This window comes from Haliotis cracherodii, unplaced genomic scaffold, assembly GCF_022045235.1.
Source record: "Haliotis cracherodii isolate W230 unplaced genomic scaffold, xgHalCrac1.p SCAF_10, whole genome shotgun sequence".
NCBI classification, from domain to species: Eukaryota; Metazoa; Mollusca; class Gastropoda; order Lepetellida; family Haliotidae; genus Haliotis; species Haliotis cracherodii.
In genome coordinates this window covers 4,857,362-4,876,524 of record NW_027266265.1, presented here as the reverse complement: position 1 = coordinate 4,876,524, position 19,163 = coordinate 4,857,362, and the positions used below count along the sequence as shown (strand labels likewise).

Sequence of the window (19,163 nt, the reverse complement as noted above, 5' to 3'; positions counted from 1 at the left end):
CATAGTCGCCTTTTACGACAAGCATAGTCGCCTTTTACGGCAAGCATAGTCGCCTTTTACGACAAGCATAGTCGCCTTTTATGACAAGCATAGTCGCCTTTTACGGCAAGCATAGTCGCCTTTTACGACAAGCATAGTCACCTTTTCCGGCAAGCATGGGTTGCTCAAGGCCTATTCTATTCCATATCTTCACGGGTCCAGTGACATAAAAGAAGGCCTCCTTCTTTTCAGGATTCTACCGTATTTATTTAGCTTTCTCCAACTAAAAAGACCATTGCTGTCTGTTGTCTGCCAGCTGGTCGCTACGTGGATAAGATATTACTGTTCACTAGGTAGTGTCCGACCAACCGTGCGACCCATTTTGTTGATGTGAGGGCGCGCCATGAGAAAGGGGTTTGCTATGTTTAGAATAAAAGCGAGAAAATCTTTTTCATATACAATAGAAATCTCTGCATAAAGCAGTCGATGGTACGATTCCGATTATATCATGAACATGTGTTTATGAATTACTATCAAATAGTGATGATACCAGGTGTTCGCGAAAAGGTGAGCGTATCCTGCCCCATCGGTGGCACCCGTCACAAAGACATGCAAAGGCAAGTCAATTGTTCAAAATGGGGAACTGCATCGGACATATTTTTGGTCACTGATGCGTCAAATTTGTAAATGTCCTCCACATTCTACCATAAAACTAATAGCTTCTTTTCAAGGCCGCCCACATATCACGTGTTCTGGCTTTAACAAAACCGAGATAGGCCTGTCATTGTAAAGGCGAGCTTGGGTGTGCTGAACTCACTTCAACAGATGACATCCCAAGCATGACTCCGCTTTTCTGTTGCCATCTATAAATTGTGTGTATCCAGCTATAGTGTGCTCCACCCAGCTATAAAGTGAACGAATCCCGTGAAGATCCGGGGTTCAAATAGATCTTCAGCAACCCGTTCTTGTCGTGAAGGGCGACTATGCTTGTCGTAAGAGGCGACTAACGGGATCGGGTGGTCAGGTTCGCTGACATGGTTGATACATGTCATCGTATTCCAGTTGTGTGGATCGATGCTCATGATTTCAATCAGTGGATTGTCTGGTCCAGACTCGATTATTTACAGACCGCCGTCATATAGCTGGAATATTGCTGAGTGTGGCGTAAAACAGCAAATACACAAAACTATAAAGTTAACGAATGTTTTTTTGCACCGCAGTCTAAAAAGATGCTTTACCTCTATATATCACGTCAGTGTGCAGATAATCAGATTAACATCTCTCACTCGCCGTCCCAAAATGTGTGGACCACACCAACGAATGGCAGGATTTTTTCCATATTTGTGGGGTGAGCAATTGACTTGCCTTTGCATGTGTTTGTGACGGGTGCCACCGGTGGGGCAGGATACACTCACCTTTTCGAGAACACTTGGTATCATCACTACTTGATAGTAATTCATAAACACATGCTCATGATATAGTCGGAATTGTAAATCGACTCTGCTTTTAGCAGACATTTCTATTGGATGTGGAAAGGGTTTTGTCGCTTTATTTACGGTCGACATCGATGGAGTGATGTGATACGTAAGTTCACATCATGATACTCCTTCATCCTACAACGTACTTTAGTCTGACGTACATCAGTGGTATCCCAATACGCTCGTTACAGGGAATATATATAACGTCAGAACGTCAGTTGCTATAATTATAACAGGTTGGAAAGCGAGTAAGTACGTGTAGTCATGTGTATCTGCAGGAGTAGGCAAGTACATGTACCGGGTCTTCCTCGCACACGTGACATGACGTTTCTTCCTTCAGGGTCGATAATCTCAGTCATTTGATATAAGCCGTGACAGCAATGTTCAGATTTGGTGGCAATATATGTATAGCCATTTTAACAGTGATGATTCAACAGACTCCATCCGCCATCAGTGTGTGACACAGTCAACCGTCACTCCTTTCAGTATTCAAGCTGTGACCCACGCCTCACGCGTAGTCAGACACACTTGACAGGTCTCGAAGGGACTGGAAGGCTGGGAACGAGGTGAAGGTGGGTGGGTCAGATTAAGGACGAGGAACTGTGACAATTGAATGAGGGAATATATGTTTGACCACCCGTGACCCCCACGGCGAATTGTAACCCCTACCCCCACCCACGTGTTGAGGAAGTCTTAACTCATCCAATAGCTCGTCCTAAACTTTGTTTATTACTTTGTTTTGTTTTCCGAAAATATAACTCGTTTTGATGACACTTCTTTAGATTTTACTTGACGGTTCAGTGACCCTGTCAATATCAAGGGTAAGCTTGGTTCATCTGTTCGCAGGTAATTATAATACGTTCCCCGAGCCTATCAGAAACGACATTTCCTTGAGTTGAATGTAGCTCAAAATCCACAAGCTTCCCATTCTCATAACAAAAGCCGTCAGCTTGGGTGCACTCAGTCTCGTGTGCAAGCTGACACGTTGACAGTGGGATACACTGAATCAGTCACTCGGAATATCTCCAAACATACCGATCAACAATCCGATCGAATACACCCCGTTTACTCGATGATGAGACGAATCACTTTGGGAAAGCTTTTCATCGGTGTGTTCACCGTGGCACTGACAATATTTGTGTTCGTTTCCTTGAGTGACACAATATCTTCACGAAACAAGAAGGAAATTGACGAATTAGTCCATGCGGGTAAGTCAATATATGATGTTACGTTTCGTTGCAATATATAATTTATAAATATTTCACCTGTGGAATTTAGAGGTATATGTTACATCCAATCTGTGCAACTCCCCATTGCATGCATTGGACGGGCCGTCTGCCCAATGCACGCAATGAGAAAACAATTATTTGCTCATTGCATGCAAATGTAAATGTAGCAGGTCGTGGAGTCATCCTACAGATGACATCCTTACCTTGTTAGCTTGCTGACGGGGTTAACCTCTTTGGTCATGTGGACAAGACGTCCGCCCTCGGATCTGAAGGTCCGTGGTTCGAATCCCATCACGGGACTCGGAACTTTTATGGCCGCTACACAAATATAATTATCAAAATATTTCACAATATGGGCAACCAGCTTGTTCATGTCATGAAAATGGGCAGGTAATTGTTTTGCCCAAAGCACGCAATTGAAATTGGTATTGTTTTACATATACATCGTGATGCGTATAAGACATTTTGAAATTTTAATAACGTTTATTGAATAAAACGTACCTGGTCCGTGATTAAACATTCATGCTGGTACTGTGGTGTGGATGTGTACACGACATGGTGGACCCGTGAAGATCCGAGGGAAGAACAGATCTTCAGCAACCCATGCTTGCCGTAAAAGGCGACAGTGCTTGTCGTAAAAGGCGACTAACGGTATCGGGTGGTCAGGTTCGCTGACTTGGTTGATGCAGGTCATTGTATCCCAACAGCGTGGATCAATGATCATGATGTAAATCACTGGATTGTCTGGTCCAGACTGGATTATTTACAAACAACCGTCATATAGCTGGAATATTGCTGAGTGCGGCGTTAAACAACAAACACACAACAAAACAAACGGCATGGTGACTTTGTCGGAGACGTTAAGCAACTTGACGAAACCATGGAAGGTGCTAACAGGTAAAGGATTATAATCAGGTGAGGTTTGGGCTTCGAACCCTCGGTCGGCTGTCTGGGGAAGCTAAGAAGACAGGCGCTGGCTTCGCCAAATCAGGGACGCGTGAATCGTGATAAACAAAAGATCGTAGTTTGATTATTTTACAAATGCTACTAAAATGATGAAGTTCTACATGCATATAAAGTATTTACTGTTGCTGTGCTCACTGGACGTCACAATGCCGATCACTTTCGAATGGACAACTTTAAAATAAATTCTGCAATTCGGATATACCCTGGTCCTGACCTACATTGTACCTTGTCGAAAAAATAGTGGAATCAGTGTGTTAATATACAACTCTAATACTGGAGAAAAAATGAAATTTTAACTCAATAAATATTTGGCATTCTTTCAATTTATCAAATGTGAATATATTACAAGAAAAGAATTTCGAAATTAATAAATGTTTACCAAAACAATATGTGGCCAAAGTAGCATTGATTAAACTGCGTTCTGATCTTTTCCAAGTAATATTTTTATCGGCACCATACCCGTGCTTGTGGGTTTCACCAAAGTGGTAAACGTCTGAGATTTGCATCACTTCTGGCTTTCCTCCCACATTAATTATGCAATGCATTGATTATACTGCGCTCTGAACTTTAACAATGTAATATTTTTGTCAGCAAAGTAGTTAACATCTAAGGCCTGCATCACATCGGGCTTTCCTCCCACATTAAGCTAACATATCTTGATAAAACCGGTGTTCTGTTTAAAGCGGCGTTGAACACAACTCACTCACTCACTCACACACTCCAGTGTTATATCATCTGAGTGTCACCAGCCAAGGCATGTCAGACAGGGCCAGGTCTCGTTTACGTAATAAACACCAGCTATCACCCAGATGCACAATGCGATCGTTTCAAGTGACATTTACTATTTACGTGTCAAACAAAATTTGCACCACTTGATATGCTTGGCACAGACATTTCTATACAAAGAGGGAGTATTTACATTTCAAGATCAAACTGACATTTAGATTAAGGGATATTTCTGCTATGAGATAAACAATTGTTTTTTATTTATCGTGCGTTGGACTCTCAAAATGTTTGTTTTTTAAATTTATCATCAAAATGATCGACATCATATTGTGTAAACATTTCGAAAATATTTACGCGGAATTGGCGGTGGTGGTACCGCAGTGTTCTCTTGTGACCAGCGAAAGAGTAGGGTGCGCGATTTGGACATGCTTCGCCAGTATGCAACGTCTTAAGACGGAGTGTGCAGATGTAACATAAATGGTAATACCCTTGCTGGTAAAACACATCAACGCTAGAGAATATCAATAGTCCGCGAAAATTATATGAATGGATCATTGAAAATCAGCGATGACACAAGGGTCTTCGCGATAACGGTATCCATGGCTGCCCTGCCAGTAGAACACGCCGCTCACACAATTTGTATGAAAAAGTAATTGTTTGCTGTCTGACGCAAGTCTAGGTTCGAATATTTACGGACCACCGTGATATGGCTGCTGGTTATTTCACTCACTACTCAACATACTACTTCGCAGCTTTGTCAGCTTATATGTCCTGGCCAATGGGACAACCCATGCTTGTCTCCCGTGGTGATTCTGGGTAAGAAAATAGTTCACCAGAAACCTATGCTTGTCTCCCCATGGTGATTCCGGGTAATAATATAGTTCCCCAGCAACCTATGCTTGTCTCCCCATGGGGATTCTGGGTTAGGATATAGGTCCCAGCAACCTGTGCTTGTCTCCCCTTAGGAATTCCGGGTAAGAATATAGTTCCCCAGCAACCTATGCTTGTCTCCCGAATGGGGATTCCGGGTAAGAATATAGGCCCCCAGCAACCCATGCTTGTCTCCCCGTGGGGATTCCGGGTACGAATATAGGTTCCCAGCAACCTATGCTTGTCTCCCCGTGGTGATTCCGGGTAGGAATATAGGTCCCCAGCAACCTATGCTTATCTCCCCGTGGGGATTCCGGGTAAGAATATAGTTCCCAAGCAACCTATGCTTGTCTCCCCATCGGGATTCTGGGTGAGAATATAGTTCCCCAGCAACCTATGCTTGTCTCCCCTTGGGAATTCCGGGTAATATTTATAGTTCCCTAGCAACCTATGCTTGTCTCCCCGTGGTGATTCCGGGTAAGAATATATTTCCCCAGCAACCTATGCTTATCTCCCCATGGGGATTCCGGGTAAGAATATAGGTCCCCAGCAACCTATGCTTATCTCCCCGTGGTGATTCCGGGAAAGAATATAGGTCCCAGCAACCTATGCTTATTTCCCCGTGGGGATTCCGGGTAAGAATATAGTTCCCAAGCAACCCATGCTTATCTCCCCGTGGGGATTCCGGGTAGGAATATAGGTCCCAAGCATCCTATGCTTGGCCTCCAATGGGGATTCCGCGTAAGAATATAGGTCCCAGCAACCTATGCTTTTCTCCCGAATGGGGATTCCGGGTAAGAATATAGTTCCCCAGCAACCTATACTTGTCTCCCAATGGGGATTCCGGGTAAGAATATAGGTCCCAGCAACCTATGCTTGTCTCCCGAATGGGGATTCCGGGTAAGAATATAGGCCCCCAGCAACCCATGCTTGTCTCCCCTTAGGAATTCCGGGTAAGAATATAGTTCCCAGCAACCTATGCTTATCTCCCCGTGGTGATTCCGGGTAAGAATATAGGTCCCCTGCAACCCATGCTTATCTCCCCGTGGGGATTCCGGGTAAGAATATAGTTCCCCAGCAACCCATGCTTATCTCCCTGTGGGGATTCCGGGTAGGAATATAGGACCCAAGCATCTTATGCTTGTCCCCCAATGGGGATTCCGGGTAAGAATATAGTTCCCCAGCAACCTATGCTTGTCTCCCAATGGGGATTCCGGGTAAGAATATAGTTCCCCAGCAACCTATGCTTGTCTCCCAATGGGGATTCCGGGTAAGAATATAGGTCCCAGCAACCCATGCTTGTCTCCCTGTGGGGGTCCCGGGTGAGAATATAGGTCCCAGCAACCTATGCTTGTCTCCCCGTGGGGATTCCGGGTAAGAATATAGGTCCCAAGCAACCCATGCTTGTAAGAACAGACTATGACGCGATCGGATGGTCTGGCTCGCTGACGAGGTTGATGCACGTTATAGCACCCCAAACGTGTGGATCGATGCAAGTGATGTCAGTCACTGGATTGTCTGGTCCAGACTCGATTTTTATAGACCGCCGTAATGCAGCAGGAATATTACTGAGAGCGGCATAAAAAAAACAACCAAACAAGCAAAACATATTTCCACCGACACTGGCTGAAACTGTGCAACGAGTCCAGGTGTATAATCTTTAGAATGTGACCAATATTACCCAAACCTATTGAACAATGTTTCAGTTCAGAGATTGCGGAAGCTTGCCAAGGCCAAAGGTATACATGTCCAGGAAGAGGGAACCTACCCGGCTACACCAGGCACGGGGGACAAAGTCACTGGCAGGGGCGAACCAAATATATCCGAGAACCTTCAGGGTGGATCCAGTTTCCGGATTACTGAGTACTGGCAGGCCAGTTCCCTGATAAAATGGTCAGTATGGCAATAGAACGTTCCACACAATTTCATATTTAAATGGGGACACGGGTGGCCAGTCGTCCCTTGGGTACGCCAGAAACCTATGATTGTGAGTTCGAATCCCGCTTCTCCCCGATTATGTTTCAACGTTTGTCAGCACCATATCCGTGCTCGTGGGTTTCACCCAAAACATGAACCAGACGCTATGCAGAGTTACGTCTCCAAGGTGTCCTTTGATCGAATCCTAGATTGGCACTGATAGGATCCTTTCTTTGCAATTATCACCATACCCGTGCTCGTGGGCTTCACTGAGGACCTGATCGTTTAAGATTAAGGATTGTAGTCCCACTAGACACTATATGAAATACTTAAATACTTTTTCCAAAATCATTCAATCAATGAAGTGCAAACTGGGGGTAGTGGGTTAGCCAAGCGGTTAAAACGATCGTTCGTCACGCCGATTGCCCGGGTTCGATTCTCACATGAGGAACACATTCTGGTGATACTGATGGAATATTGCTAAAAACGGCGTAAAACCATTCTCACTACCTCACTCAACATGTTTGTGTACCACGGTGCCTTCTTCAGGATCTGGATTATCATTAGGTCTCATATACACAGGAGATGATTGTGAATCAATGTTATTCTAGAAAAAACGTTCACACAACACCTGGCGCTTTTGATATGAAGAACCTCAACTTTATCTACAACCTGTGAAGATCCGGGGTAGCACTGGTCTTCAGCAACCCATGCTTGCCGTAAAAGGCAGTTATGCTTGTAAGAGGCGACTAAGGGGTCGTGTGGTCAGGCTCGCTGACTTGGTTGTTGTATGTCATTGTATCCCAAATGCGTAGATTAATGCTCATGATGTCAATCACTGGATTATCTGGTCCAGACTCGATTATTTACAGACCGCCGCCATATAGGTGGAATATTGCTGAGTGCGGCGTCAAACAAAAAACAAACAAACTTTATCCATATGTCTATTTTCAGGGATTTTGAGAAACCGCCAGAATATGACTGTAAGAATAAATCCTCGGCCGGAATATACTTCATCTGTCAAGATCCTCCATTTACCATCAAGCCACCCTGCATCGCATACTCCTTTGGGTAAGTCTTGTAGCGCTGTAGCCAGCTTTCAGGTAAGCTTGGCGGTAGGGTAGCCAAGTGGTTAAAGCGTCACGCCGAAGACCCGGGTTCGATTTCCCCACATGGGTAAATTGTGTAAAGCCCATTTCTGGTATCCCCTGCTGTGATGTTACTGAAATATTGCGACGCAAAACCATACTAACTCACTCACTTTTGAGTAAGCCCTATACTGCAGATGCCACGTTAGGTATGGATTATAAATTTATGAACGTTCACGCGTAGTATCTTGTACCGGATCTAACTGTGTGTTTCTGTTGTCATCATGTCAACTATTTCCTTCCTTTGGCAAACCGCCTCCGTGGTCTGGTGGTAGAGCGTCCGCCCGGAGAGCGGAAGGTCCGGGGTTCGATCCCCGGCCGCTTCATACCAAAAGACGTTAAAAGATGGTCCTTGTTGTTACCCTGTCTGGCGCTCGGCATTAAGGGGCTAAAACAAGGACTGGTTGGCTCGGAGTGTACTGTGTCTGAGTGGGGTATTCATGTTAAACTGCGGCATGATATCTCAGTGTGCTAGCACTATAAATCGGCATCAGTCCGGACTAGTACAGGCAGCCACACACACACGTGTGCATGCACGTCGCTATATAAGTGCAATAATCTTAGTCGCGACGTTAAACCCAATTTCACCTCACCTCCTATGTCAAACTACCTGGCAGAAGAAAGTATACACGTGAATATTGGATGGGACGAAAATATTAAATGTTTTCAGAACGTTACAAGGATGAAAACAGCCGCTTCACTCAAATCATCACCCATTGGTGTATATTTTCTTTTGCCAGGCAGTTTATTTTAGTCTTATACAAAGCAAAGGCTGGGCTCCTGTCTATTGGGGTGAAGAAACGCATACGTGGCTGCTTGCTTAAATGTGTAACCAGTTACGGTATACACCTACATTGTCTTCTTCTGGATCTCAAAGGGTGCCATCTTCGGGATCTCAAAGGATGCCATCTTCTGAATCTCAAAGGGTGCCATCTTCGGGATCTCAACGGATGCCATCTTCTGGATCTCAAAGGGATTAAGCTTCTGGATCTCAAAGCGTGCCATCTTCTGGATCTCAAAGGATGCCATCTTCTGTGTCTCAAAGGATGCCATCTTCTGAATCTCAAAGGGTGCCATCTTTGGGATCTCAATGGATGCCATCTTCTGGATCTCAAAGGGATGTTAGCTTCTGGATCTCAACGGATGCCATCTTCTGGATCTCAAAGGATGCCATCTTCTGGATCTCAAAGGATGCCATCTTCTGTATCTCAAAGGATGCCATCTTCTGTATCTCAAAGGATGCTATCTTCTGTATCTCAAAGGATGCCATCTTCTTGGTCTCAAAGGATGCCATTTTCTGGATCTCAAAGGGTGCCATCTTCTGGATCTCAAATGATGCCATCTTCTGTATCTCAAAGGGTGCCATCTTCCGGATCTCAAAGGGATGTTAGCTTCTGGATCTCAAAGGATGCCATTTTCTGGATCTCAAAGGGTGCCATCTTCTGGATCTCAAAGGGTGCCATCTTCGGGATCTCAAAGGGATGTTAGCTTCTGGATCTCAAAGGGTGCCATCTTCGAGATCTCAAAGGATGCCATCTTCTGGATCTCAAAGGATGTTAGCTTCTGGATCCCAAAGGATGCCATCTTCTGGATCTCAAAGGGATGTTAGCTTCTTGATCTCAAAGGACGCCATCTTCTGGATCTCAAAGGGATGTTAGCTTCTGGATCTCAAAGGATGCCATCTTCTGTGTCTCAAAGAATGCCATCTTCTGGATCTCAAAGGGATGTTAGCTTCTGGATCTCAAAGGATGCCATCTTCTGGATCTCAAAGGGTGCCATCTTCTGGATCTCAAAGGATGTCATCTTCTGTATCTTAAAGGATGCCGTCTTCTGGATCTCAAAGGATGCCATCTTCTGGATCTCAAAGGGATGTTAGCTTCTGGATCTCAAAGGATGCCATCTTCTGGATCTCAAAGGATGCCATCTTCTGGATCTCAAAGGGTGCCATCTGTTTGATCTCAAAGGATGCCATCTTCTGGATCTCAAAGGGATGTCAGTTTTACACAACGCCGATCAACGTTTTAGGTCTCGACGTTCAAGTTATAGGAAAGAACCACTTAAATATATTTCTTTTTTTTTGCAGGGTCTATACGAAATGGGCGTTTGAGGAAACTCTTGGCAGAATGGGATGTGACACACATTCGTTTGATCCCAGGTACAGTGATGGTGAACGTAAATATATGAATATTCCTTGGACACATTTTATTTCTCAAAACTCGTACTGTTTGATAAACACCACTCACACGCTCGCTCACCCACACACTCTCTCTCTCACACACACACACTCACACACATACTCACAAACACTCTCACACACACACTCTCTCTCACACAAACACTCTCACACACACTCACTCTTACGTGGCAGTCATGCCCTACTATCCGCCCAGGATACAATTTCAGCATTTCAATAAATCACATGACAACATTATAAATAGTGTAACACAGTTTTGAGACTGGCCGTGCCCTGAAAAGCGATTCAACAGTGATCTTACATCTAGCATAGCAGTCCATGCACAGTGCTCTCCCTTGCATTGTGCTCGGCATGTCAGTGAGCCGGACACGTTTATCACGTGTTAGCTGCTGTACTAATGCACACTCGTATATGTAAAATGAGTTTACAAACACTTCTGGGGACTTGTCACTATGCTGTTGACCGTTATCAGCTGTTGTCTGTTAACAATGCTGTTCGGGTTCGATTCCCGACATGGGTACAATGTGTGAAGCCCATTTCTGGTGTCCCCCGCCGTGTATATTGCTGGAATATTGCTAAAAGCGGCGTAAAACCATACTCACTCACTCACAATGCTGTTAACTGTTATCAGCTGTTGTTTGTTCACGGTGCTGTTGACTGGTATCAGCTGTTGTCTGTTCACGGTGCTGTTGACTGGTATCAGCTGTTGTCTGTTCACAATGCTGTTGACTGATATGAGCTGTTGTGCTATTAACTACTGATATGTTTCGGCTAAAATCGCTGGCCCGTAGACAGCCATGACGTAGTATTGTTATTGATTCAACAAAAGTAGTATGAAACTAGCGTTGATTTTAAATTTTAAAGGTCTACGACCATGACTGCTTCCAGTCTAGGCATATCGTGCCGGGGGCGTTACTTGTTACTCATGCTATCAACCACTAGTTTGCCCGGCTTAGATTTTATTTTCATGGACACCTGTGGTTCAGTTGGAATATTGCTGACTGCGGCGGAAAACAATATTCACTCCACTTCACTTACCGTTTTCCTTCCACATGGAGCTGACACACCCTGATATATACAACTTGTATTACATCCACGTGCTTGTACACCATTTGTACAAGTACACATTGCGTCTTACGTGTGCAAGTCACTGTCTTCATGTATTGTAAATGCTGATTAGCTCATTTTCTTTCAATATGTTGTCTGTATATAACAGGGTGCACGGCTGGCCCAGTCGTCGTCACCGAAGTGGTAAACGTCTAAGACCTGCATCACTTCGGGCTTTCCTCCCACATGAAGCTGACACTCCGCGATATAACTGGAATACTGTTAAAAGCGTCGTTAAACCCAACTCACTCACTCACTCTCTCTAAAATAATAGAAGTAACTTAAAGATGTTTTGCTTTCATTAAGGACTAAACATACATATTGAAGTCAATTCTTTTAAATTAATAAATCAACAGTGATAACCTCACAGACTGTTTATTTTATCACACGCACACACACACACACACACACACACACACACACACACACACACACACACACACACACACACACACACACACACACACACACACACACACACACACACACACACACACACACACACACACACACACACAAATAATTAGATAATACTAAATCAGTGATTTCTGTCAGCGCAAAATGCAATCTAAGCCCTATTATCTACCAGTCAGGAAAGCGTATTATGTGGTTCGTTAGTGGGCATGGCCTAATTTTGTTTCGGTTATGAATACATATAAACCTAAAAAACATTGTTGGGTTAGGCAATGAAATGTCATGAAAACACTTTCAACTTCTCAATACAATTACAGTAATTAAACAGTTTTGTTAAACATGTTAGTATTCTTATTTCAGTATTTATTTAGGGGCACGGGTGGGCCAGTCGCGTAAGCCGGAATAAGTCGATGTCCCGAGTTGCGTCCCTTGGACACACCAGAAACCTATGATTGTGGGTTCAAATCCCGGTTCGCCCCGATTATGTTTCTAGGTTTGTCTGCACCATACCCGTGCTCGTGGGTTACACCGAAGTGGTAAACGTCTAAGATCTGCATCACTTCTGGCTTTTCTTCCATATAAAGCTGACACGCCGCGATATAACTGGAATAGTATTTAAGCGGCGTTTAACCCAACTCACTCACTCACCATTTCAGTAAGATACGGGAATGAATAGGTCTTCAGCAACCCCCGCTTGCCGTAACAGCCGACTATGCTTGCAGTAACAGCCGACTATGCTTGTCCTAACAGGCGAATAACGGGATCGGGTGACCAGGCTCGCTTACTTGGTTGATGCATGTCATCGATCCCAATTGCGTAGATCGATGCTCATGATATCAATCACGGGATTGTCTGGTCCAGACTCGTTTATTTACAGACCGTCGTCATATAGCTGTAATAATGCTGAGAGCGACGTCAAACAATCAACCAACCAACCAACACTATTGTCAGTGTATCTCCAGCACTGAAAACTTCGGGTCTGACGATATGCACACACGTGTTGATAGGGAACAGTTTATTTGCAGTGTGAAATGGGACGACCACATACACAAGGGCGTGGTCAACTTCCACAAGCTGGGCATCGGGGCAGAGGACACCGACACCTACAAGCCTGCTCGGGGGATGTACGTGAAAGAGGATCAGACGTGGAAGATGAGGACGCTGCCGTCCATCATGAAGATGCTGGGTCACGAGGGGGTAGGTTGGATAGCGACATGACGCCATATGGTCCTGCGGTCTGTAGATGACCTCTGATCGGAGTAGGGTAGGAACAGCAGGATGGCGTAATGTTCGAATCTGTAATCACAGGTTCGTCTGGTTCAGACCTACGGGAAAGTAGAACATTGCACTTGCGGCGTAAAACAAGATTTCGTCATGTTCGGAGCAGTTTAATGGCGAGATACCTCCCTCCGCTAAAAGGAAGTGTAATGGTGATACTATGGAATACTGTAAGGGACATTCTCGCAATCTCGTATTCTCTCGATATCGACCTTTGGAAACAAGCTAAACATCCCAACAGTATTCAACATGACACACACAAAAAACGTATGGCTTGGATACCAAAGCCGTAAACTCGCACATTCATCAAATCGTGAGGCGATGGGGTAGCCCAGTGGTTAAGGCGTTCACTCGTCACGCCGAAGACCTGGGTTCGATTCCCAACATGGGTACAATGAAGCCCATTTTTGGTGTCCCCTTCCCCTCATATTGCTGGAATATTGCTAAAAGCGGCGTAAAACTATACTCACTCACTCAGTGGCGTTCTGTTGTTCATTTCAGAGAGTGATTGACGTGCTAAAGGTGGACGTGGAGGGGTTTGAGTGGGCCATGATGCGGCAGATGCTAGACACTGGCATCATCCACCGCGTGCGTCAGTTCATCATCGAGTGGCACCTGGTTCGGGACTTCCCGGCCAAGGAGACGTACATGGATCTACTGCGGCTCTACTACAGGATGAAGGATGCGGGATTCCGCACGTTCTCCGTGGATTTCAGATTCCCGGGATTTTCTTTGAAACGATGGAGAATACAATCGGATGTGATGTATGTAAATACCAAGTTTAGTCCAAATAACCAGTAGTTGCTCAGTCTGTATGTTTCAGTGGATGGCGTGTTGTACATGAGCTTATGTAAATGATGTGATTGATATATTCGGTTGTTCATGTAGTAATGCGTGTTGGTTTCTTGGATATCAGGTTTTTTCTTAGTTCTATATTGTGATGCAATTGAACATCATACACACACATGTATATATCATAACGCCGATCCGGGGAAGGGGAGTGCCATGGGGGCGCGCGCTCATCGCATTGTTCAACAATTTGAACGTACAAAAAACATGTACGTCTTGGCCTACACACGGCGATTGTTTACCGATTGAATTTGTGCATTCCTGTATTATTTGTTTTACTTGAAACCACCCCTTACCGTCCACCCCGTCTGTCCAAACCTGTATCACATGCAGTTAAGCAGAACGTGTATTGGTTTAAAACTGCACGTGTACCCATCACACATCCCAAGCGTTTTCTACTATCTGCCGCCCCCAACTGACACCCCCCCCCACACACACACACACAAACACACACGTCCTCCCCCTCCCCCTGCCCCCACCCCTCCGCCCACCCCTCCATGCTTCAGTTTTTGTGTTTAGGGATGCCAGAATGTACATAATATATTTTATGTATTTGTATATTATTACGATATTTTTCATAGTTTATTATGAATTGGCATATATGATGTATACCGATCTTTAGTTTAGCCGAAACTGATTTGATGTCCACATTTTGCAATAAATAGTTCTACTTTGAGCAGCGATCGCAATGCTTTACTGGATGCTAACTGTCTGTAGCTACAGATCCAGCAAGCCAACGAAGCGCTCGTACAATTCACGTCAGGATATGACTTGTTATATAATATTTGTTTGCAGCATTGTGATAAAGGTGTGAAAAATTGGCCATGATATGTACAAGATATGTTGTGTACAAATGGTTTTACATATATGTGGTTAAATCCTTGGTCTGTAAATCCTATGTTATTTGTCTTTTTGTTTAAACAAAGACTTATAGATAATTATATACAAACATGGAACTCAGATCTCAATAATAGCAGAAAGTTGATGTTGTACAGAAATCTAAAGTAACTTTTGGTTATGAACTATATCTCAACATTTTACCAGCAGGTCTATGAAAATATATAACAATGATTAGAATATCGATTCACAAATTAAAAATAGAAGTTGGACGATATGTCAACGTTATCAAAGCTCTTGGATATTGTGATTATTGTGAAGCTAGAAGTGTTAACGTACTTGAAGATGAGTATCATTTTCTATTAATATGTCCCAAATATAAAGATATAAAATATATACATAAATACTATTGTGAAAGGCCATCTGAATTAAAACTAGTTAGCCTGCTACAAACAAGTTGTAAAACACAACTGTTATACATTTCTAAATATATTAAATCCTGCTTACAGTAAATATGAAATCGTGTCCTACCTCCATTGTCAATATGTATTTCTGTTGTATCAGTTAGACGAGGGGCTGAAGCCCAAGTCTTTTTCATGAATAAATATCTGTTCTGTTCTGTTCTGTTCTGTTCTGTTATAACTCCCTTGAACCACACAGCAAAGTTGTATATACCCATTAGGCTCCATATATGGCCTTGCTGGAGGAAATATTAGACAGTGTCCACTGGTGAACCTGACGTCAATTGCGACGCATGTTGCGTCCCTATCGCGTGCCAAGATTGTGGGTTCGAATCCAACAGCGATTATAACCCTTGGTTTGTCAGCACCACACCCGTGCTCGTGGGTCTTACTTGGGTGTTTCCCTCCACGTATAATGTACACGGCGTAATTTTAATGAGAAATTTCTCAAAACGGTGTCAAACATTGTTTGTTCTCAGTGCTGGTAACAGCGAATGAAGCGCTCATACAATCGCCTTCACGCACACAGATGTCATGTTAAAATAAATGGGTACGTGACAGTGTCAGTGCTAGTCTCATGGATATATTCAACTTTTCAGATTTCGATAGATCGTAACAACGTTAATGCAAATATCGTGTACAAAACATCGAAAGCTGAGCGTCAATCAGGTTAGTTGCACGTTTGTCCTGTATATCAATGTCAAAGGCTGAAACGAAAATAAAGTAGTCGGAGCCTTCATATACGGAGGCTCTATATATGGGGTTGTTGGAGGAAATTAGATCCAATGTTACACGCTTGATCGCACAATCTACCTCCAAAATTACACGCTTGAAAGCACTACATGCGCCCCCTCTGTATGCAGACCACTCAACATTTGCCAAGGGGTACATCTTTGACTACATATGACTATTTTGGTCCTTAGGAATGGTTGAGTAGTATAGTTATATGAGGCAGTATCATGATACAAAAAAGATACCAATAGTATAATGATGACGGTTGACAAGTGAGAGCTATTTTAACAGGTCAGTGGTAATAAAGTAAAGTAAAAATGAATATCATTATTATCATTCTTTTAAACTTCTGAAATATGCAACCAATATACTTACCTAAACCATTAAATGGTCTACTGTCATTGTGAATAAGCACTTAACTTAATTTATAAATGTTAGGATTTATACAACGATATTTTGGAAATAACACATTTCTTTCATGTCTTATGTAAACAACAACACTCGAACATATAGTGATATCCATCGCCCTCTGCTACTGAGTCACAAATCGGGCAGAGACTGTTAGTGAAAGGAACATTCTGTCAGCGACCCGTTTCTACGGCCAAATTGACATTTTGTCCACACTTCGCAACTATATTGCATTATTGAAAGAATCATGTGGTCAAATGCCTTAAATAAAGAGGTCAATATAAATGTCTTGCTTTAGCTAATAACCAATACATAGCTTTCAGACCTTGATTCCTTTAGGCTTTAACTGTCTGATTAAATTTCTATTTTTGTGAAATGTTAAACCTAAACATACATATGTATCAACAATTTCTATTGGTGTATCACCATACCTAAAATAAAATATTATTTTCTGGCTAGCCCAGAACCAAATATAACTATCTTTGTTTTACTGACGTTGAGTTTAAATTTCGACTACAAACAATAATCTTTAGAAACATTCAAAGTGTCCTTCATCTGTTCAGGACTTTCGGCTAATAACACAGTGTTATAAATATTAGTACAAATCTTAAAGAACCCGAAATTCTAACCCCCTGACAAGCTAAACTACCAAGGTATGACTCAATGTCATTTATAAATAAAGAGTAAAGCAGAGGCGATAAATTGTCTTCTTAGTGAACTCCTTCTTCAAAAGCAGAATAAGGATGATTTACTACCCAGAGATGAAAGACATGAATTAATATTATCATAATGTATATTACCTTTAGAATCTTTCCAGATATACCATATGACAATAATTGAATAATTAAACCTACCCCAAAACATTGTCAAACGACTTCTTGAAGTCAACAATTTTCTTCTGACTTGAGAGTGACAATTAAACACCGTAAGATATTATCTGTCGTTGCGTAGCCCTTAAGGAAAAGTGCCTGAGCCTCACTTAAAATAGTATTACTTTCTACAAAATTAGTGATACGTTGATTCAGGCCTGCCGTAAATAATTTTCCAAGACGTGACAAAATAGTAATTGTCCGGTAGTTCTCCGGGGTTACTCTCATATCACCTACACGCCAATTCGCCTAAGCTTCAATACGCCGGCAGGTTTTATGTAGGCGATTGGGCTCATCCCTATGTCAAAAATAGACCGTCCCGGTATGTCAATAAAACATTTCAAAGTAGATAAGACTACATAAATTGACTATTCATACAGCTTTATCTCACAGCAAAAAGATTAAATTACAGATTGTTTTGTGATCTCAGGTTCTCAGACTGTTAACACAGGTTCAATATTCATTACATTCAAACATCTCACTGCTCAAAAGATTAAAGGACTGCTTCTGAACACATTGTCAATGACGGTATGTACATGGATGGTACCTTCTACACATGCCTAGTTTATCGCTTCAGGTTTATGTGATCCACTGCTTACTACATGACCAGAATTATCATGTTGCCTGTTGCCTGCTTCCAAACAAGTCCTGGCCCCGGGATCAGAGCTACATGTGCCAGACTATTCCAGCTACTTGAAGCAGCTACTTGAAGATGATGTTGATCTATTGTGACTTGTTATCTGTTGATCACTGTTGTATATTTATTCTATGCATCATGAATAATGAAATCTCTCATATGAATGCCCAAAGTTTGTCAACTTGTTGAATACAAAATGGTCCAGTCCATTCTTCACAAAGGGTAGACGTGGACTATCAGACCACAACGTGTTGTTATAATACTGAAGGCAAAGTGGAGTGTAGGCGCCATGATACCAATCCGTTGTCCGGGTAGCTTACCCTTCCTTTCTTTTTGTAACTTGGCTTCATGGCACCAACTAGCCACATTCTGGGACATGTCCATTTTCTAAGACTACATTACAAACACACAGATATAACTACATTGTTTAGCCAGTTCCAAACTGAAGATACCCTTGTTCTATGTGATGTAGTAAAACATATTTGTTTAAAAAAACACATTTATCATTCTGCATGGTACAAATGTAACAGCTAAAAGCTCCGGCTGTCTGACGAAACATCGAACAGAATCATCTATATATAATTTAGATGCCGCAGCGCAAGAAGAACCATAACCAAGAATATGAGAAAAACGTACTTTCTTCAATGAAGATCACCAAACTAAAACTGATAGGAGACATATATATGTCTTGTCAGTCTTTGAAAAGGCAAAGGTTGTCATTTCAAAACAAACGATCAAGAGAACTATTAATCTATTTGGACATTACACGATTGTTTCACCAACGCCAGGGAGTACAATACTGGTGATGCTGATCGAAAGGTCAATGGCATTGCTTCATCGGGCTGCTGTTCACGCCTTTGCTTGTGTTTGTAATGGGTGCCCCCGGTGATGCAGATCGGATCTGGATACGCTCCATCCCTGTCATCCGGACACGGACATTGGGGCATGTGTCATCCGGACATGGACATTGGGGCATGTGTCATCCGGACATGGACATTGGGGCATGTGTCATTCAGACATGGACATCCCTGTCATCCAGACATGGACATCCCTGTCATCCGGAC

General features: G+C 42.9%; 1 protein-coding gene across 2 annotated transcripts; it reads left to right on the top strand.

Annotated features, from left to right (window-relative positions):
- The first annotated feature begins 1,681 nt into the window (after nt 1–1,681).
- LOC139445514 (probable methyltransferase-like protein 24) lies at nt 1,682–15,570 on the top strand. Of its 2 annotated transcripts, XM_071226664.1 has the most exons (7): nt 1,682–2,029; nt 2,304–2,665; nt 6,955–7,141; nt 8,120–8,236; nt 10,397–10,468; nt 13,054–13,225; nt 13,808–15,570. In XM_071226664.1, the coding sequence occupies exons 2-7, from the start codon at nt 2,530–2,532 to the stop codon at nt 14,105–14,107; spliced, it is 984 nt and encodes a 327-aa protein (XP_071082765.1). In that variant the 5' UTR covers nt 1,682–2,029; nt 2,304–2,529; the 3' UTR covers nt 14,108–15,570. The 2 variants fall into 2 exon arrangements, with proteins under 2 accessions (XP_071082765.1, XP_071082760.1); XM_071226659.1 differs by having other exon boundaries at nt 1,682–2,665.
- The last annotated feature ends 3,593 nt before the right edge of the window (nt 15,571–19,163 follow it).

Coding starts and splice junctions, on each gene's coding strand:
- LOC139445514 (XM_071226664.1), top strand. CDS start 2,530: ATGATGAGACGAATCACTTTGGGAAAGCTTTTCATCGGTGTGTTCACC. Junction 7,142..8,119: donor GCCAGTTCCCTGATAAAATG/GTCAGTATGGCA, acceptor GTCTATTTTCAG/GGATTTTGAGAAACCGCCAG. Junction 13,226..13,807: donor AGATGCTGGGTCACGAGGGG/GTAGGTTGGATA, acceptor TGTTCATTTCAG/AGAGTGATTGACGTGCTAAA.